Genomic DNA, 21,654 nt, shown 5'->3' with positions numbered 1-21,654 from the left:
ACACACACACACACACACACACACACACACACACACACACACACACACACACACACATTCACCATACCTCCAGCCATGCCCACTCGCCCCTCTCATATATCTTTGCCCATGTCACCCCTCCACAGCAGAATGACAATGATTGTCTATATTTATTATTCCGCTGACCAACTGTTCCTCCAACCAATACTCTCACAGAGAGGCACAGTCCTGTCGTATCAGAAAGGGAGAGAGAGAGGGGGGGGGGGGGGGGCGGAGAGAGAGGGGAACAGGAGAGAGACAGTCAGACACTGTCAGTCATAGAGTGTATGACCAAGAAAGAGGACAGGGAGATATAGACAGCAGAGAGGAGAGAGGAGAGCAGACCCAGCAGGTTATGAAGAGAACTAGTAGGATTACCTTGTCAGAGCAGACCTAGATTAGCTGAGCTAGCTGACCTGGTGGAATACAGCACCGAAGGCAACCATCTTCACTTGGGCCACCTTGGGCCAATATCTGGAGGACCAGATCCGTTTGGGAGTACAGTAGGTGGCTGGCTGAGGAGGCCATTTTAGCGACCGACTTCACTTCATCTAAACTTTCCAGGTAGAGTCAAGATGGGGGACAGTGGTGGCGAACCGAACCTGCAGTCCTACATTATGGACGAGGAAACTCTGAAGAGAAAGCAGAAGGAGAAGCTAAAGAAGCTCCTGGCCACTGGAGGAAACCCTCGGCCCGCGCGCTCTCTCTTCTTCCTCACGCTGAAGAACCCTTTCCGCAAGGCTGCCATTAACATTGTGGAATGGAAGTATCCTTTAGTGGTCAGGGGCCAGGGGCCAGGGGTCAGGGGTCAGGGGACAGGAGTGTGTGGGAAAATGGGACGGGTTGTCACTTGATAGCCATGCTCAGAGTCATGTAGATATGATGTAGCCTGGTCCCAGATCTATTTTGTGCTGTCTTGTCAACACAGCACAAACAGACTAGGTATCAAAAGGTTTTAACCATGAAAAAGGGTCATGCTCTTAGGCATTCATGGTTTGAAAGCACTGCACTTCTATTGTTTCTTACATGGCCAGATAGTGAAGCCTGTCTTTGGACCTGCAGGATAGCAAATGACTGTTGATGACACTGATAATGCACCTTTAGTTTGGTCTTGTATTGATGGCCAATTCAACCCAGTAGTGTTTTCCACATGGTGGTCTGGATAACCCAGTAGTGTTTTCCACATGGGGGTCTGGATAACCCAGTAGTGTTTTCCACATGGTGGTCTGGATAACCCAGTAGTGTTTTCCACATGGGGGTCTGGATAACCCAGTAGTGTTTTCCACATGGTGGTCTGGATAACCCAGTAGTGTTTTCCACATGGTGGTCTGGATAACCCAGTAGTGTTTTCCACATGGGGGTCTGGATAACCCAGTAGTGTTTTCCACATGGGGGTCTGGATAACCCAGTAGTGTTTTCCACATGGGGGTCTGGATAACCCAGTAGTGTTTTCCACATGGGGTCTGGATAACCCAGTAGTGTTTTCCACATGGGGGTCTGGATAACCCAGTAGTGTTTTCCACATGGTGGTCTGGATAACCCAGTAGTGTTTTCCACATGGGGTCTGGATAACCCAGTAGTGTTTTCCACATGGGGGTCTGGATAACCCAGTAGTGTTTTCCACATGGTGGTCTGGATAACCCAGTAGTGTTTTCCACATGGGGTCTGGATAACCCAGTAGTGTTTTCCACATGGGGGTCTGGATAACCCAGTAGTGTTTTCCACATGGGGGTCTGGATAACCCAGTAGTGTTTTCCACATGGGGGTCTGGATAACCCAGTAGTGTTTTCCACATGGTGGTCTGGATAACCCAGTAGTGTTTTCCACATGGTGGTCTGGATAACCCAGTAGTGTTTTTCACATGGTGGTCTGCATAACCCAGTAGTGTTTTCCACATGGTGGTCTGGATAACCCAGTAGTGTTTTCCACATGGGGGTCTGGATAACCCAGTAGTGTTTTCCACATGGTGGTCTGGATAACCCAGTAGTGTTTTCCACATGGTGGTCTGGATAACCCAGTAGTGTTTTCCACATGGTGGTCTGGATAACCCAGTAGTGTTTTCCACATGGTGGTCTGGATAAAGCCGTTGATGGACATTTTTGGACATGTAAAATATGAGCTTGTTAAAGCGGCAGCGTAATGATATTCCTGGGGTTGTACGGACACCTGTCCTCCCTCGTCACAGCCTAAAAACAGACACGCTAAGCTGTGAGAACGCTGCCTCAGATACAGACTGGTGGCGGGACTGGGTACTGCAGTCTGAGAGGGCACAGCATGATTTTGTATTTATTTGATTTATTTAACCTTTATTTAACTAGGCAAGTCAGTTAAGAAGAAATTCTTATTTACAATGACGTCCTACCAAAAGGCAAAAGGCCTCCTGCGGGGACGGGGGCCTGGGATTTAAAAACATTTTTTAAATACAAAATAAATATATGACTAAACACACATCACAACAAGAGAGACAACACAACACGACATAAAGAGACTTAAGACAACAGCGTAGCAAAGCAGCAACACATGACAACACAGGATGGTAGTAACACAACATGACAACAACATGGTAGCAACACAACCTAACAACAACATGGTAGCAACACAAAGTGGTAGCAGCACAAAACATGGTACAAACATTATTGGACACAGACAACAACACAAAGGGCAAGAAGGTAGAGACAACAATACATCACATAAAGCAGCCACAACTGTCAGTAAGAGTGTCAATGATTGAGTCTTTGAATGAAGAGATTGAGATAAAACTGTCCAGTTTGAGTGTTTGTTGCAGCTCGTTCCAGTCGCTAACTGCAGCGAACTGAAAAGAGGAGCGACCCAGGGATGTGTGTGCTTAGGGGACCTTTAACAGAATGTGACTGGCAGAACGGGTGTTGTATGTGGAGGATGAGGGCTGCAGTAGATATCTCAGATAGGGGGGAGTGAGGCCTAAAAGGGTTTTATAAGTAAGCATCAACCAGTGGGTCTTGTGCAGGGTATACAGAGATGACCAGTTTACAGAGGAGCATAGAGTGCAGTGATGTGTCCTATAAGAAGCATTGGTGGCAAATCTGATGGCCAAATGGTAAAGAACATCTAGCCGCTCGAGAACACCCTTTCCTTCCGATCTATAAAATATATAAATTAATCTAGCATGGGTAGGATGGTCATCTGAATCAGGGTTAGTTTGGCAGCTGGGGTGAAAGAGGAGCAATTACAATAGAGGAAACCAAGTCTAGATTTAACTTTAGCCTGCAGCTTTGTTATATGTTGAGAGATGGGCAGTGTACCATCTAGCCATACTCCCAAGTACTTGTATGCGATGACTACTTCGAGCTCTAAACCCTCAGAGGTAGTGATCACACATGTGGGGAGAGGGGCATTCTTCTTACCAAACCACATGGCCTTTGTTTTGGAGGTGTTCAGAACAAGGTTAAGGGTAGAGAAAGCTTGTTGGACACTAATAAAGCTTTGTTGTAGAGCATTGAACGCAAAATCCGGGTAGTGGCCAGCTGAGTATAAGACTGTATCATCTGCATATAAATGGATGAGAGAGCTTCATACTGCCTGAGTTATGTTGTTGATGTAAATTGAGAAGAGTGTGGGGCAAAGGATTGAGCCTTGGGGTACTACCTTGGTGACAGGCAATGGCTGAGACAGCAGATTGTCTGACTATATACACTGCACTCTTTGAGAGAGGTAGTTAGCAAACCAGGCCAAAGATCCCTCAGAGTCACCAATATTCCTTAGCCGGCCCACAAGAATGGAATGGTGATGATAATGTAGTTGTGGTATATCATCCATGATAGTACCCTGATTATGGCTTTGTATTTATTACACATCCAGGAGTGTAATACTACACAAGATTGACCATTTGAATGTGCTGTACTGAAGGGAGACAGATATTTGAACTCTCCACCCGGTACAGCCAGAAGAGGCCTGGCCACCCCTCAGAGCCCGGTTCCTCTCTAGGTTTCATCCTAGGTTCCTGCCTTTCTAGGGAGTTTTTCCTAGCCACCATGCTTCTACATCTGCATTGCTTGCTGTTTGGGGTTTAAGGCTGGGTTTCTGTACAGCACGTTGTGACATCTGCTGATGTAAAAAGGGCTTTATAAATACATTTGATTGATTGATTGATCTTTACCACAGGTGGCAATGTAAATAGGTCAGATTTTCTTGTAACTGACCCATTGTGTTGGCCTCAAACGTCTTCCAGTGTTTTAGATATGGGGACGTCCCTATTGAGGGGTTGGGTGGCACTAACATGCACATACAGCATACTCACTTTATTGATGACTCACATTTTTATGATTCAGATTGCCAAGATTGCAATGGTTACGCTGTTAATAGTTATCCAGTAACCTAGTGATTCTCAACTCCTCCAATACCCCTGAACAGCAGACATTGTTGTTGTAGCCCTGGACAAACAACTGACACAAAACTAGCTAGAGCACGAGTTCACTGTAACATGAGGCCTGTTAAACCATACTGTACACCTTAAGGCTATTTACATCAGTCATCTGATAGTTGGGTGTGGTTGTAAGATCTCATGGAGATGCATGTGTGTTACCTGAAGGCCTCGAACAGTGGAATAGCTATCCATATCCATCCATACTGCTTGGTTAGGTCATATCAGTGTGCTACCTGAAGGCCTCGAACAGTGGAATAGCTATCCATATCCATCCATACTGCTTGGTTAGGTCATATCAGTGTGCTACCTGAAGGCCTCGAACAGTGGAATAGCTATCCATATCCATCCATACTGCTTGGTTAGGTCATATCAGTGTGCTACCTGAAGGCCTCGAACAGTGGAATAGCTATCCATATCCATCCATACTGCTTGGTTAGGTCATATCAGTGTGCTACCTGAAGGCCTCGAACAGTGGAATAGCTATCCATATCCATCCATACTGCTTGGTTAGGTAATATTAGTGTGTTACCTGAAGGCCTTGAACAGTGGAATAGCTATCCATATCCATCCATACTGCTTGGTTAGGTAATATTAGTGTGTTACCTGAAGGCCTTGAACAGTGGAATAGCTATCCATATCCATCCATACTGCTTGGTTAGGTAATATCAGTGTGTTCCTGTGTGTTTGAAAATAAATGAGCATACCCCACACACCGTTTAGATACTCTGTGAGCATCTCACTGTCTTTTGAAATGATATTAATACTATACATCTTGCATCCAGTGGTGTAAAGTACTTAGTTAAGTAAAAATACTTGAAAGTACTGCTTAAGTCGTTTTTGGGGGTATCTGTACTTTACTTTACTATTTATTTTTTTGACTTCTACTTTTATGCCACTACATTCCTAAAGAAAATAATGTACTTTCTACTCCATACATTTTCTCTGACACCCAAAAGTACTCATTAACATGCTTAGCAGGATAGGAAAATGGTCTAATTCACACACTTAAAAATAAAATCTCTGGTCATCCCTACTGCATCTGATCTGGCGGACTCACTAAACACAAATGCTTTGTTTGTAAATTATGTATGAGTGTTGGAGTGTGCCCCTGGCTATCCGTAAATTTAAAAAACAAGGTTTTGCTTGATATAAGGAATTTGAAATAATTTTAGCAATTACATTTATTTTTAATACTTAAGTGAATTTTGCTCAAGTAAGATTTTACTGGGTGACTTTCACTTTTACTTAAGTAATTTTCTATTATGGCATCTTTACTTTTACTCAAGTATGAAAATGGGGTAATTTTTCCGCTAGTACTTGCATCTCTGTAATCCACTGGATGTGTGTAAACAGTGTAAGTTGAACCTTTCCTAAGTGTTTGCCTTCAGACCTTTCGAGATCATTATCCTGCTGACCATCTTTGCCAACTGTGTGGCCCTGGCTGTGTTTCTTCCCATGCCTGAGGAGGACAGCAACAACACCAACAGTAACCTGGTGAGTATGGACCCATATGGACCCAGTACCCATCTCACATCTCATATGATGCAGAGCATCTTATTCTACTAGTTGTGGTTGAATGACTTGAGGTTGGGAAGCAGGGTTTTCACAGGAAGCCTCCCTGTCTGACATGAATACACAGAACATGTATGTCTGAATGTGTAGTGAGCACCGCATTCATACCTCGATCATGGAGGTGAACGAGCTGGTTATTTCGTGGTCACCGTTCTGTTGTAGGAGCACAGTTCATAAATCAATCAGACTGGGATCTGGAGCCTAGTGTGGCCATCTTGGCTCCACTTCTCATGACTTATAACAGGCACGAAGGCCTGGATGTTTGGTGTAATCCAGTTTCAGTGCAATTTGATCTAGCAGCAAAGGATTGAAATGTTGTGGGCCTGATGCCAGACTGGAACTAACTGCTATCCAACTATGATAGTTCTACTCATTTTGAGTTTTGTCTGAAAAATATAATGAATTCAACCACAAAATGCCCATTTAAGAAATGGGGAGACCGAGATGTCTATTTCTGAGTGACCCAGTCAGGAGATAAATATAGAGGTTGTCAAAACAGACGTGAAGAAGCCCTGCACCCTATCATCTCTGTATGTCATCATCAGTGGACATGTGTGAGTGTGGACTGCTGTACAATATGAGTATATTTGTGTGTCAGAGAAACCTGATGATGCATCAATATACTGTACTATGTCCATGTCCTCTGGGATGATAGTGACCTGTTGCTTGGTGTATGAATCCAGCCATGTTGAAGCAGGGTGAGGACAGGAATGAACAGGGATACTTTTCGGCCCACTACACCCTATTACTGAGAATCATGTAGTGAGGGGGTGTGCAGTTTTCTTAATCAGCCACATGAGAAGCAGCTGCCATATGCTTTGGCTGGGGTGGAACCACTGACCTGATGCCTGCAGTATCTCAGTCATCCGTCACTTACAGTTACAGAGACACAGATCCAGGCTCAGTTTCATCTGCCTGTAGGTGGAAGGGATGGGGTGTTCTGTAACTGTAATGACTTGTGCTATTTGGGGTCTGGCTTTTTGAATGATCTAAGATACAGTTCACCTTTCACCATGGCTGAATGTGCACTTTTCAAATATTGTGTGTACTGAAAAGAAAAATATGTTTTTTTGTAATGTAACATCAGTGCAAGATTTACAAGTGCTGTTGTAGTGTTGTTATACTGTGGTGTACTAGTTGGAATACTGTTATGGATAATTATAGTGGTCTCAGGTATTATAGGCTGTGAAATGCTGGGTCAGATTGTACTAGAGCTAAGTTGTCTACCCATCAAAGGCCATCTCCAAGAGGATATTTTTTTGCATCCCTAATAAAGGCTGGTCATTTTTTTTTAGCTCACAGACATCCACTAGAGAGTAGGCATAAGAACAGTATCATGAAGGAAATACAGACTGATGCTGTGCTGCGGCTTCTCTTTTGATAAGCTACAGCTGTACAGTAGCATGGCAACATTTCATTTTCTTCTTCTTCTTTGTTTTAAGGAGTGGGGCTGTCCCACTCCTCTCGTATGTTTTTGCTTTATTTTTTGGATAGGATAGATAGAGAGGAAAGAGAGTTTCATAGTTGCTGAAATAGCAGTGATCCAGATTCAAACTTTACATGTTTGCAATTGCAGCTTAGGCTACAGTAGAGTAAAAATGTATAGCTGTGAGCTTGATGCAACCGATTCCAAAATTGCCTCTTGGCTTAAAAAACATAATTTGTTCCTTCTAGTCATGATGTCTGTTCTACGGATCTTAACCTGGGCCACATTGTGATGTCAGAGACAGAGGGACTCTGTTCACACCAGAGCAGTGGCCATCAGGTTACAAAAGCTTTTTTTTAACCTGTAAAGCACAGACCCATAGAGAGACTGGCCCTGTCCCTGCAGCATAATGTCCTCGACCCAGTTGACTGAGAGGGACAGGTGCTCCCTCTCCCCCTCCTGGTCCCCTCCCCTCAGCTGGGTGTGTAAAGGCTATATATATAGACCGCCCCTCTTCCATCCACCTACCACACCACATGGACTCAGTGGGGCACCAGAGGAATGTGTGACGCCACTGTTGAGCCGCATCATGAAATCAATATGTGTGTGTGTGTGTGTGTGTGTGTGTGTGTGTGTGTGTGTGTGTGTGTGTGTGTGTGTGTGTGTGTGTGTGTGTGTGTGTGTGCGTGTGTTAGTATGTGAAACCCAAAGACACATTCTATAAATGCCCCTATAGGAATGTTCATGACTTGACAGAATCTAACCCCAGTGTAATTTAGGTTCACTGTGCTACATACAGTACAGCACTTTGAAGCGTTATTAAAGGTATTGTTTTTACGCTGTGAAACTGCTTACACATGCCCTTACCCTGGTGGGATGAATAGTCAGGCCCTATTAAGAAATCATACCTCAAATAGAACATGTTACCCATGGCCACTTGCTGGTGTATTTGTCATCACAGGCATATTTATCGCTTGCCCACGCTCAAGATCCCGTTTCAAGTTCAACTTTAAGTTCATTTGCCAAGTTATGATACAGGCACAAAAGTATATACAAATTAGATATCTTGTAAGTCAAGGGCCCCTATGTAACAGACCGTAAAAATATAAATAAGTAGCCTGATTAATTGGTATACTGCTTTGTAGATTTAAATAAAATGAAGGCAGATAATTGTGTATACTAATAACCATTATCTCTAAACTATAAGTCCCACGGAGATAAGGAGGCTCTGTCTGGAGGGATACCTGGGTGCTGTCTGAGTATTATGTGAGGGGTGTGAAGGGTTAATAAAATCAGACAGAGCGGTGAGTGAGTAGGTGCCATTTTAGGGACCTTAGCTCTGAAGTGTTCAGTTGTTAGTCAGCGGGGCCATTCCCTGTATGCCTGGCCTGTAATGGGAGAGGAGAGACACAAATACACAGATCAGGGAGCTATACTGGGGGATTTTTACCAAGCAGGAACAATGACTTAGTCAGATTAACTCTTGTAAATACTACACAATGACTCAATATTCCCTGTGTAGTGTAAAAAGAATATACTAGAAATGGTTGTTATCAGTTATAGCATGTTTGGAGCATTTGCTACCAAGCGGAATCAATGAATTGTAGTCCATTACACATAGAAATATGGGAACTGTAGTTAGTACTTCATGATACCCTAACAAGCCGTCATTGATGTTTTACAGGAAAGTCTGGAGTACATCTTCCTCATCGTCTTCTCCATAGAGTGCTTTCTAAAGATAGTAGCCTATGGATTTCTATTTCACGAGAATGCATATCTACGGAACTGTTGGAACATACTGGACTTTGTCTGTGTGTCTGTTGGGTAAGTAGGGACAACGGATATGGAGATGGAAATGTACTGCCATGTTATAACTTTTCTTTCTGTGAACCCATATGATGTTGTTTATCTCCCTTCGTGCTCCTCATCTTTGAACTTCTTCCCTCTCCCTTTGTCTCTCCTCTCCCCTCTCTTCTCCCCCTCTCCCTATCCTCCCCCCATTCTCTCCCTCTCCAGGCTGTTCGCAGTCATCGGTGACTCCATCACCTATATCAGTGGTGTGGAGGCTCAACCAGGGGAGAAGGGAGGAGGCTTCGATATGAAGGCCCTCAGGGCGTTCAGGGTGCTCCGGCCCCTCAGGCTGGTCTCTGGAGTCCCCAGTAAGGATCACTGTAAAATAGAGACCTTGTAGCAGTCATAAGGGCAGGAAATCAGCAGAAGGCAAGGCAGGTTAAAGTATAGATTTATTTACAAGTCTTGGTGATCCATATAATACAACATATTCAAACAAAAAGTAATCATAGTTTTACAATATAGATACAATGGCAACAGTCATAATAAATAGCCTCTGAATCTGGCTTAACCAGTCCTGAATGGACACAGGTATATAGGGCAAGACAGCCTGCCCTTGAGAAACCAAAATGAATCTGCCTTTAAGGACCTCAAACACAAGGCCTATTGTATGCACTGGGCCCAACCAAATGGGCAATTACCAAGAAACTGGTTCATTTAGGGCAATTGCCATATCAATCATTACATTAAAAAACGAGTCAAAATTATACTTAATTATGATATAACATCACAGTTCCTAAACTGAACACTTTTATCTCAACTCACAGTAGGCATAGGATACTGACTCTGAGGAGTCACGTGACACCACGTATTTGTTGCGTTCTATCTCAGTATTTGGCGCCTTGGCGTGACGGGAGCGATCCAAACAAAAGACACCGAGAAATGTACAAAATACCAAAACTGTTTTCTCACTAGTGTAGCCTAGTTTGTAAACTCTGCAAACAATATGTCTAAATTCTAAGTATGAGAACGGTAAATTAACGCGATAGCCCTAGCCTAATACATTTAATGAATTAACAGAAATGGTTGATATAAGCAAACACTAACATTCTAAATTACTGGGAAATTACGAGGATTAAGGAGTAAATTATTTGCGGAGAATTTGGGCGCATTCAAAACAATGATCGCCCTATTGTCACGGGAAGCAGAGAGCCCGTTGCCCCCGTTACAGGAAGCAGAGAGCCCGTTGCCCCCGTTACAGGAAGCAGAGAGCACGTTGTGTCCGTTACAGGAAACAGACAGCACGTTGTGTCCGTTACAGGAAGCAGAGAGCACGTTGCCCCCGTTACAGGAAACAGACAGCACGTTGTGTCCGTTACAGGAAGCAGACAGCACGTTGTGTCCGTTACAGGAAACAGACAGCACGTTGTGTCCGTTACAGGAAGCAGAGAGCACGTTGCCCCCGTTACAGGAAGCAGAGAGCACGTTGCCCCCGTTACAGGAAGCAGAGAGCACGTTGCTCCCGTTACAGGAAGCAGAGAGCACGTTGCCCCCGTTACAAGAAGCAGAGAGCACGTTGTGTCCGTTACAGGAAGCAGACAGCACGTTGTGTCCGTTACAGGAAGCAGAGAGCACGTTGTGTCCGTTACAGGAAGCAGAGAGCACGTTGCCCCCATTACAGGAAGCAGAGAGCACGTTGCCCCCATTACCGGAAGCAGAGAGCACGTTGTGTCCGTTACAGGAAGCAGAGAGCACATTGTGTCCGTTACAGGAAGCAGAGAGCATGTTGCGTCTGTTACAGGAAGCAGAGAGCACGTTGTGTCCGTTACAGGAAGCAGAGAGCACGTTGCCCCCATTACAGGAAGCAGAGAGCACGTTGCCCCCATTACCGGAAGCAGAGAGCACCTTGCGTCCGTTACAGGAAGCAGAGAGCATGTTGTGTCCGTTACAGGAAGCAGAGAGCACATTGCGTCCGTTACAGGAAGCAGAGAGCACGTTGTGTCCGTTACAGGAAGCAGAGAGCACGTTGTGTCCGTTACAGGAAACAGAGAGCACGTTGGTGGTGAGAGGAGCCTAGTGCTCACCACAACCACATTCCGAAAACACTTTCCTTCAGCGACAATGCTAGTGTCAAATTCTTGATTTGGATAATTCCAGTGTGTTTGCAGTCTGATTAAGTTAAATTAACATTGGTCGACTACAAGGCCTATGACGTTTATAATGTGTGGTCACCCTCCAGGCCTGCAGGTGGTGATGAATTCCATCCTGAAGTCCATGTTACCTCTGTTCCACATCTCCCTGCTGGTATTCTTCATGGTCACTATCTATGCCATCGTGGGACTGGAGCTCTTCAAGTGCAAGATGCACAAAACCTGCTACTACACAGGCACAAGTAAGGAACAGAACACACATTTATGCATATACATGCACAAGCACACACACTCACCCTGCCTATATATTTTCCCCCATTGTCCTTCAGATATCATAGCCACGGTGGAGAATGAGAAGCCATCTCCTTGTGCCCAAGCCGGGAACGGGCGGCGCTGCACCATCAACGGGACAGACTGTAGGGCAGGTTGGGCCGGACCCAACAATGGCATCACACACTTTGACAACCTGGGCTTCGCTATGCTCACTGTCTACCAGTGCATCACTACCCAGGGCTGGACCGACGTGTTATACTGGGTACTGTATCACATCACCCCCTATACCTATATACTGTATATTACTACTGTATTGTATATCTCTGATTTACCCCACTTAATGAAGTTCAAATTTCAAAAAGGCACTTGCATATTTGAGCTATCTGGTTGTAAGAGCATGGTAACAACGACGTAACTTAAAAGAAAAGAGAAACCTGTACACTGCTCTTGCTAGTATCACTCTTTTTTTATTGACTGTTACCTATCGGCCTCATGGCATTCGTCAAAAGCTCTGAGCTAATCCAAGAGGCCAACACATAAGCTTAAATAAAAAACAGTGATACTAGCAAGAGCAGTATGCAGGTTCATTGTTTCTTTTAAGTTGTCTCAGTTAATGTAGCCCATATCTGTACTATCACTCTGTCTCATGTCTGTCTCTCCATCTCTATTTCTTTCGCTCTCTCTCTCTCTCTCTCTCTCTCTCTCTCTCTTTCAGTGCATGCTGGGAGTGGTTTGTAGTTGAGAGGCCGTGTGGAGGGCTCTGTCCTTACTTATTTTCTTGATTCTTTCCTTAGTCTTTTCTTCAAATGTTTATTTTCTATGGTGTAGGTTCAACGCACTGTTAGTTTAGCGGTACCCACAGTTTTTTTTCAAAGTTAGGGAAGAGGAAGAGGACAGAGTTTTAGTTTCCTGGGGATTTGAATGGTGTGGTATGCGTGATGGCTTCGCAGCCTAGCGCGGAGGAAACACTGTCGTTACGTTGTGGATTCAGGTGTGTCCTGATATGGTGGAGGAGGTTCAGCTCGCGGTCTGCGAACAGGCAGGAGCTGAATTTATACATTCCGCATCCAGAATGAACAAAGATGTGGTTGTGTTCATGAAAATAGTAAATTTGGTAGGTAGTGCCAATTTCTCCTCTTTCGACTGGGGTGGTAGTTGCAAATCTGCCTCCATTTATTATGGCTGATCAAATCCGGAAAGAGCTGAGTCGGTTTTGTAAGTTTGCTAACGGTTTTTGTGTACTGTCGGCAGGTTTTCAGGCAGACGCCATTAAGCATGTTGTTTCATTCCGGAGGCAAGTATTCATGTTTCTGAATAACAATGAACAACAGTTAAATGTGCATTTTTAAAGTGGGGCATGGGGAGGAGCTCTACGTGGGGTTTCCTAGCACAGTGTGTGGGGATTTGCCAGTGTTTTGAGTGTGTGGATTTTGGGCATAAAGGTACATAAAGGATGTAGACAAGGTGAGGGCACAAGCGCCAGTGGGGGAAATCAAGGTCAACGTGCAGGTGGGAATGAGACGCAGGCAGCAGAGGCTGGGCCTACTCATGCTATAGATTGTGGTGAATGGTGAGGCTAGGTCTAGTCAGGCTATGGATGGTGGTGTAGATGAGGCTGGGTCTAGTCAGGCTATAGATGGTGGTGTAGATGAGGCTGGGTCTAGTCAGGCTATAGATGGTGGTGTAGATGAGGCTGGGTCTAGTCAGGCTATGGATGGTGGTGTAGATGAGGCTGGGTCTAGTCAGGCTATGGATGGTGGTGTAGATGAGGCTGGGTCTAGTCAGGCTATGGATGGTGGTGTAGATGAGGCTGGGTCTAGTCAGGCTATAGATGGTGGTGTAGATGAGGCTGGGTCTAGTCAGGCTATGGATGGTGGTGTAGATGAGGCTGGGTCTAGTCAGGCTATGGATGGTGGTGTAGATGAGGCTGGGTCTAGTCAGGCTATAGATGGTGGTGTAGATGAGGCTGGGTCTAGTCAGGCTATGGATGGTGGTGTAGATGAGGCTGGGTCTAGTCAGGCTATATATGGTGGTGTAGATGAGGCTGGGTCTAGTCAGGCTATGGATGGTGGTGTAGATGAGGCTGGGTCTAGTCAGGCTATAGATGGTGGTGTAGATGAGGCTGGGTCTAGTCAGGCTATGGATGGTGGTGTAGATGAGGCTGGGTCTAGTCAGGCTATATATGGTGGTGTAGATGAGGCTGGGTCTAGTCAGGCTATGGATGGTGGTGTAGATGAGGCTGGTCCTAGTCAGGCTATGGATGGTGGTGTAGATGAGGCTGGGTCTAGTCAGGCTATGGATGGTTGTGTAGATGAGGCTGGGTCTAGTCAGGCTATGGATGGTGGTGTAGATGAGGCTGGGTCTAGTCAGGCTATGGATGGTGGTGTAGATGAGGCTGGGTCTAGTCAGGCTATGGATGGTTGTGTAGATGAGGCTGGGTCTAGTCAGGCTATGGATGGTGGTGTAGATGAGGCTGGGTCTAGTCAGGCTATAGATGGTGGTGTAGATGAGGCTGGGCCTAGTCAGGCTATGGATGGTGGTGTAGATGAGGCTGGTCCTAGTCAGGCTATGGATGGTGGTGTAGATGAGGCTGGGTCTAGTCAGGCTATGGATGGTGGTGTAGATGAGGCTGGTCCTAGTCAGGCTATGGATGGTGGTGTAGATGAGGCTGGGTCTAGTCAGGCTATGGATGGTGGTGTAGATGAGGCTGGGTCTAGTCAGGCTATGGATGGTGGTGTAGATGAGGCTGGGTCTAGTCAGGCTATATATGGTGGTGTAGATGAGGCTGGGTCTAGTCAGGCTATGGATGGTGGTGTAGATGAGGCTGGGTCTAGTCAGGCTATATATGGTGGTGTAGATGAGGCTGGTCCTAGTCAGGTTATGCTAGTGGATGAGGAGAGTATAGTGGGGAAGGGCAAGCAACTAGGGGTGGTGGAGCAACTAGGGTGTCAGGCGGAAGAGGAAAAAGGGGGAGAGAAAGGAGGTGGGAGGGGAGAGGCTGGTGTGGTCAAAGGCACTAAGGAAGCTTTGCCTGGTGCTGGGGGGAGGTCCCGACTAGAGAGAAAGGGCAGGTGGTCAGAATGGGAGATGCAGATGAGGAGGTGGAAGGTGAGTCTGAGGAATAGGACAATGAGGAGGCTTTCTTTTCAGACTCTTCCTCAATGGGTCCAGAGCTGACAGCCTGTCAGGCAGAGGTGTCAAAGTACACGATGAGGGAACTGTCAAGGTTCCTGAATGAGACTGAGGGGAAAAAGGTTAATCTTGAAGCTTTTTTTGAAAGTTTGTAAGGTCAGTACAACACGCAATGAAAAATGAGGGGCATGGTATCCTCTTACCAAGGAAACGTTTTAGGTTGAGGAAGTGGGTCACAACCGTGCGTAAGGGTCGACCTTCAGATGCTGTTTAGATTAAACGTTTTTCTGGCACTGGGGCTTTTTGAGCTTTGTTATTGGTCTCTTTCATTGCGGGCCTTTCTCCCACTTATGGAGACTCTTCAGGTAGGCTCACTTAATATAAATGGTGCCAGAGATGCAGGAAAGAGGAGTGTGTTGGGTGAATATGGAAAACCAAAAAAAGTACAGGTGTTGTGTCTGCAGAAGACTCATAGTGATGCAATGAATGAAGTCAATTGGGGGCTCTGGTGGAAAAGGTTAAGTGTGCTGAGTTGTGGAACAAATGTTAGTGCAGGGGTGGCAGTCCTTTTTGCACCGGGTATGGTGGTAAGAATTTGCTCCGTAAAAAGGAGGTGTGTAGGGGTAGACTGCTTGTAGTAAAAGCAGACATTAACAACAAGGGTTTTGTCCTTATACAGTGCCTTGCGAAAGTATTCGGCCCACTTGAACTTTGCGACCTTTTGCCACATTTCAGGCTTCAAACATAAAGATATAAAACTGTATTTTTTTGTGAAGAATCAACAACAAGTGGGACATAATCATGAAGTGGAACGACATTTATTGTATATTTCAAACTTTTTTAACAAATCAAAAACTGAAAAATTGGGCGTGCAAAATTATTCAGCCCCCTTACGTTAATACTTTGTAGCGCCACCTTTTGCTGCGATTACAGCTGTAAGTCGCTTGGGGTATGTCTCTATCAGTTTTGCACATCGAGAGACTGAAATTTTTTCCCATTCCTCCTTGCAAAACAGCTCGAGCTCAGTGAGGTTGGATGGAGAGCATTTGTGAACAGCAGTTTTCAGTTCTTTCCACAGATTCTCGATTGGATTCAGGTCTGGACTTTGACTTGGCCATTCTAACACCTGGATATGTTTATTTTTGAACCATTCCATTGTAGATTTTGCTTTATGTTTTGGACCATTGTCTTGTTGGAAGACAAATCTCCGTCCCAGTCTCAGGTCTTTTGCAGACTCCATCAGGTTTTCTTCCAGAATGGTCCTGTATTTGGCTCCATCCATCTTCCCATCAATTTGAACCATCTTCCCTGTCCCTGCTGAAGAAAAGCAGGCCCAAACCATGATGCTGCCACCACCATGTTTGACAGTGGAGATGGTGTGTTCAGGGTGATGAGCTGTGTTGCTTTTACACCAAACATAACGTTTTGCATTGTTGCCAAAAAGTTCAATTTTGGTTTCATCTGACCAGATCCTTCCATTTCAATATTATCGCTTGCAGTGCTCCTTGGGATGTTTAAAGCTTGGGAAATCTTTTTGTATCCAAATCCGGCTTTAAACTTCTTCACAACAGTATCTCGGACCTGCCTGGTGTGTTCCTTGTTCTTCATGATGCTCTCTGCGCTTTTAACGGACCTCTGAGACTATCACAGTGCAGGTGCATTTATACGGAGACTTGATTACACACAGGTGGATTGTATTTTTCATAGGTCAACATTGGATCATTCAGAGATCCTCACTGAACTTCTGGAGAGAGTTTGCTGCACTGAAAGTAAAGGGTCTGAATAATTTTGTACGCCCAATTTTTCCGTTTTTGATTTGTTAAAAAAGTTTGAAATATCCAATAAATGTCGTTCCACTTCATGATTGTGTCCCACTTGTTGTTGATTCTTCACAAAAAAATACAGTTTTATATCTTTATGTTTGAAGCCTGAAATGTGGCAAAAGGTCGTAAAGTTCAAGGGGGCCGAATACTTTCGCAAGGCACTGTAAATGTGTATGCACCTAACACAGGGAGAGAGGGGGGGGGGGGTGTCTTAGACAGGAAATCTCACAGGTAGCGCCTGAGGAGACGCTGGTGGTATGATGGATTTTAGGAAAGATAGAAATGGGGTGGAGTCTCATTCAGGCTCAGTGTGGTGTTTAGAGACATCATTAAAAACATCTACAGGATCGGTGTCCTCCTCGTGGGACTGTTGAGCTAACGTAGGCTAATGTGAGTAGCATGAGGTTGTAAGAAACAAACAAAAAAATCTTGGAACAGACATATCTGATGTGGGCAGAAAGCTTAAATTCTTGTTAATCTAACTGCACTGTCCAATTTACAGTAGCTATTACAGTGAAATAATACCATGCTATTGTTTGAGGAGAGTGCACAATTATGAACTTCAAAATGTATTAATAAATCATTTAGGCGCATTTGGGCAGTCTTGATACAACATTTTGAACAGATATGCAATGGTTCATTAGATCAGTCTAAAACTTTGCACATACACTGCTGCCATCTAGTGGCCAAAGTCTAAATTGTGCCTGGTCTGGAATAACACATTATGGCCTTTCTCTTGCATTTCAAAGATGATGGTACAAAAAAACTCATGTTTTTTCTTTGTATTATCTTTTACCAGATCTAATGTGTCATATTCTCCTACATTAATTTTACATTAATTTCACATTTCCACAAACGTCAAAGTGTTTCCTTTCAAATGGTATCAATAATATGCATATCCTTGCTTCAGGTCCTGAGCTACAGGCAGTTAGATTTGGGTATGTCATATTAGGTGAAAATTGGAAAAAAGGGTCAGAATCTTTAGAGGTTGCAGTTTGACCTAGTGGATGTTTGGAGAACTAAACATCCCAACACATGACAGTATACATGGGTGAAGGTCTTTGGGGCTAGGGTGAGTGCAGCCTGACTAGAGCTGTTTTACATGTCCAGGAATCAGAGCAATAGGCTGTTGGGCGCTATCATTCTCCCGGTGGGTTTTATGGATCACCACATAACCATGGCTTGGCTGTCTATTTCACCAGGGCCTCGGCAGGAATCCTATTGGAAGTTTAATGTAAAGCTCTTACAAGATGCCACGTTTTTTTTGCTCAGGTTTCCAGACTTTTTGGGAAAGGTGGGGGCAGCGAAGAGAGGAGTATGAGTCTTTGAGTCAATGGTCGGATGTGAAAAAAGTCCAAATTCTGCTTTTCTGTTAACAGTATACAGCTCTCTCATCCTCAGAGGCTAGGAGAGTATTGGGGGAACTCGAGCGTAGTATCAGTGAAGTGGAGGTAGAGCTGGTGGGGCAAGGCAATGTAGGCCTCCAGGCTAATTTAGCTGAATTACGTAGGGACCTGGGCAGTTTTTTCCAGGCATAATGTGAACCGGGACACTCAATCACGGACAACTTGTTCTTAATTAGGGACATGTTGGACTTGTCAAAAGTTTCTAATGTGAACTTTGGACTGGTCTCTTTAGACCAATAGAAGGCTTTTGATAGAGTGGACCATGAGTATCTGTTCAATGTGATGTCTGTGTTTGGGGAAAGGTTTTTGGCTTGTGTGAAGATGTTGTATGCTGGGGCATCATGTATGCCGGTCTGGATGAGGCGGGGCATTAGACAAGGATGCCCTCTATCGGGCCAGTGCCGCTGACGTTTCTGGGATGGGCAGTGATGGGCAGGATATGCAGGCACTAGTGACTAGTCTGAAGGTGTACGAGAGAGCTTCTTCAGCTAAGATGAACTGGGGCAAGAACAAAGCTCTGTTATGTGGGGTATGGAGAGATAGGGCCTCCCCTCTGCTTCCAGGGGGTTTGCAGTGGGGTTGTGAAGGGCTTAACATTTTGGGGGTGTACCTGGGCTCGGAGACGTGAGGCAGGAAGAACTGGTTAGGGCTGTCACAGGCAGTGGTGTCAAGACTGGCCAGGTGGAGGTGGCTCCTGGCCCAAGTGTCATGTAGAGGGAGGATGCTGATAATCAACAACCTGGTGGCATCCTCCCTGTGGCATAAACTGGCTGCCCCGTCCCCCCCCCCCCGTCCCCCGTCCCCCCCACTGGCTGAGGGAGGCAGTGTTGTACATGTCCGTCCACAAAGGAGATAGCAGATATTTTACCTATGTCAAATATTGTGATTCATTGGGCTGCAGAATGTTACAACATGTCTGCTAATTAATTGATATAAATGTTGAAAAGGTTTGGATTCAAACTGCAGCCTTGTCTCACACCTCGACATTGCGAAAATAATAATGTTCTTTGGTTTTGGATTTTTATTGCACACATGTTTTCTGTGTACATATATTTTATTAAGTCATACACTTTACCGCCAAGCCCACATTGGAGAATTTTGAAGAATAGACCTTCGTGCCAAATAGAATCGAATGCTTTTTTATAGTCAATATTGTAAGCAAAGATTTTGTATTGTACCTTTATTTAACTAGGCAAGTCAGTTAAGAACAAATTCTTATTTTCAATGACTGCCTAGGAACAGTGGGTTAACTGCTTGTTCAGGGGCACAATGACAGATTTGTACCTTGTCAGCTCAAGGGTTTGAACTTGCAACCTTCTGGTTACTAGTCCAAAGCTCTAACCACTAGGCCCCACTAGGCTACCCTGCCGCGATGGTTGTGGAGAAAGTCAATCGGACATTTACTTATTACATTTTTTCTTGAAGAAAGGTTTTAATTCCTAACTTCAAAATGCTTTCCCAAGTTGCTGTTTATGCAAATTCCCCTGTAATTATCGAGGTCTGATTTGTCTCCACTTTTGTGGACAGGGGAGATGAGCCTCTGGTTTCAGACATCAGGGAAGCAGCCAGAAGTTAGTACCATGTTGAACAATTTAAGCACAGCATTTTGCAACTCACATATGCTGTTTTTCAGCATTTCATTTCTGATGTTATTTTGACAACAGGCCTTCTTTGGATTTATAGATTTTAGCTTTTCATTTAGTTATTGTTGGGTTATTGAGTAATCTAATGGATTTTGGTTGTTTTTAAATGACTGATTGAAGGATATTAAACTTTGCTCAAATGTCTAATTGGGTATGCTGTAAGTCTTTTTGTGGGATGTTTTTGTATAGATTATCAAAATAAGTTTTCCAAATTCATTCATCTTGTATGGCTAATTCTTGTAGCTTTGTTCTGCTTAAATTGTTCCACATGTCCCACAACTGATGTTGTTCAATTGCGGTTTCAATTTCAACAAGTGTCTTGCTGTTATAATTCAATATTTTGCATTTCAGTGTATGTTTATACTGTTTCAGAGTTTCAAACTATTCCTAGTTTAGCTCTGGGTTGTTTTGTTACTTATGTTTTTGTTTTGACATTTGTTTTACAATGTTTTACATTCGTTATCAAAATGTTTTTTGCTTCTAATGTTTTCTTTGGTTTTCTCTCTCTCTCTCCATCTATCTCTCTTTCTCTCTCTCTCTCTCTTTCTCTCTCTCTCTCTCCCTCTACCCCTGTCTCTCCACCTCTCTCTCTCTCTCCATCTATCTCTCTTTCTCTCTCTCTCTCTCTTTCTCTCTCTCTCTCCCTCTACCCCTGTCTCTCCACCTCTCTTTCTCTCTCTCTCCATCTATCTCTCTCTCCACCTCTCCTTCTCTCTCTCTCCCTCTTCCCCTGTCTCTCCACCTCTCTTTCTCTCTCTCTCCATCTATCTCTCTCTCTTTCTCTCTCTATCTCTCCCTCTACCCCTGTCTCTCCATCTCTCTTTCTCTCTATCTATCTCTCTCTCTTTCTCTCTCTCTCCCTCTTCCCCTGTCTCTCCACCTCTCTTTCTCTCTCTCCATCTCTCTTTCTCTCTCTCTCCATCTCTCTCTCTCTGTCTCTCTCTCTCCCTCTTCCCCTGTCTCTCCACCTCTCTTTCTCTCTCCATCTATCTCTCTCTCCACCTCTCTCTCTCTCTCCCTCTTCCCCTGTCTCTCCACCTCTCTTTCTCTCTCTCTCTCCCTCTACCCCTGTCTCTCCACCTCTCTTTCTCTCTCCATCTATCTCTCTCTCTTTCTCTCTCTCTCTCTCCCTCTACCCCTGTCTCTCCACCTCTCTTTCTCTCTCCATCTATCTCTCTCTCTTTCTCTCTCTCTCTCCCTCTACCCCTGTCTCTCCACCTCTCTTTCTCTCTCCATCTATCTCTCTCTCTTTCTCTCTCTCTCTCCCTCTACCCCTGTCTCTCCACCTCTCTTTCTCTCTCCATCTATCTCTCTCTCTTTCTCTCTCTCTCTCCCTCTACCCCTGTCTCTCCACCTCTCTTTCTCTCTCCATCTATCTCTCTCTCTTTCTCTCTCTCTCTCTCCCTCTACCCCTGTCTCTCCACCTCTCTTTCTCTCTCCATCTATCTCTCTCTCTTTCTCTCTCTCTCTCCCTCTTCCCCTGTCTCTCCACCTCTCTCTCTCTCTCTCTCCCTCTTCCCCTGTCTCTCCACCTCTCTTTCTCTCTCTCTCCATCTATCTCTCTCTCCACCTCTCTCTCTCTCTCTCCCTCTTCCCCTGTCTCTCCACCTCTCTTTCTCTCTCTCTCCATCTATCTCTCTCTCCACCTCTCTCTCTCTCTCTCTCTCTCCCTCTTCCCCTGTCTCTCCACCTCTCTTTCTCTCTCTCTCCATCTATCTCTCTCTCCACCTCTCTCTCTCTCTCTCTCCCTCTTCCCCTGTCTCTCCACCTCTCTTTCTCTCTCTCTCCATGTATCTCTCTCTCCACCTCTCTCTCTCTCTCTCCCTCTTCCCCTGTCTCTCCACCTCTCTTTCTCTCTCTCTCCATCTATCTCTCTCTCCACCTCTCTTTCTCTCTCTCCCTCTTTCCCTGTCTCTCCACCTCTCTTTCTCTCTCTCTCCATCTATCTCTCTCTCCACCTCTCTCTCTCTCTCTCTCCCTCTTCCCTGTCTCTCCACCTCTCTTTCTCTCTCTCTCCA

At 44.9% G+C, this 21,654-nt stretch overlaps 1 protein-coding gene across 2 annotated transcripts in view; it reads left to right on the top strand.

Annotated features, from left to right (window-relative positions):
- Positions 1 to 302: 302 nt before the first annotated feature.
- Positions 303 to 21,654, top strand: part of LOC115142800 (dihydropyridine-sensitive L-type skeletal muscle calcium channel subunit alpha-1-like) — a 72,202-nt gene continuing 50,850 nt past the window's right edge. The window contains exons 1-6 of one of the 2 annotated variants that reach the window (XM_065002901.1): positions 303 to 784; positions 5,809 to 5,914; positions 9,103 to 9,242; positions 9,435 to 9,577; positions 11,449 to 11,601; positions 11,689 to 11,894. In XM_065002901.1, coding sequence (XP_064858973.1) covers positions 594 to 784; positions 5,809 to 5,914; positions 9,103 to 9,242; positions 9,435 to 9,577; positions 11,449 to 11,601; positions 11,689 to 11,894 — 939 coding nt within the window. In that variant the 5' untranslated portion in view covers positions 303 to 593. Of the gene's footprint in view, positions 785 to 5,808; positions 5,915 to 9,102; positions 9,243 to 9,434; positions 9,578 to 11,448; positions 11,895 to 21,654 lie in introns of both variants that reach the window. The other variant, XM_065002895.1, reaches the window with a different exon arrangement.

This window comes from Oncorhynchus nerka, linkage group LG2 (genome assembly GCF_034236695.1).
Source record: "Oncorhynchus nerka isolate Pitt River linkage group LG2, Oner_Uvic_2.0, whole genome shotgun sequence".
NCBI classification, from domain to species: Eukaryota; Metazoa; Chordata; class Actinopteri; order Salmoniformes; family Salmonidae; genus Oncorhynchus; species Oncorhynchus nerka.
The sequence above is the reverse complement of the archived record's forward strand: the minus strand, read 5'-3'. Positions and strand labels throughout refer to the sequence as shown.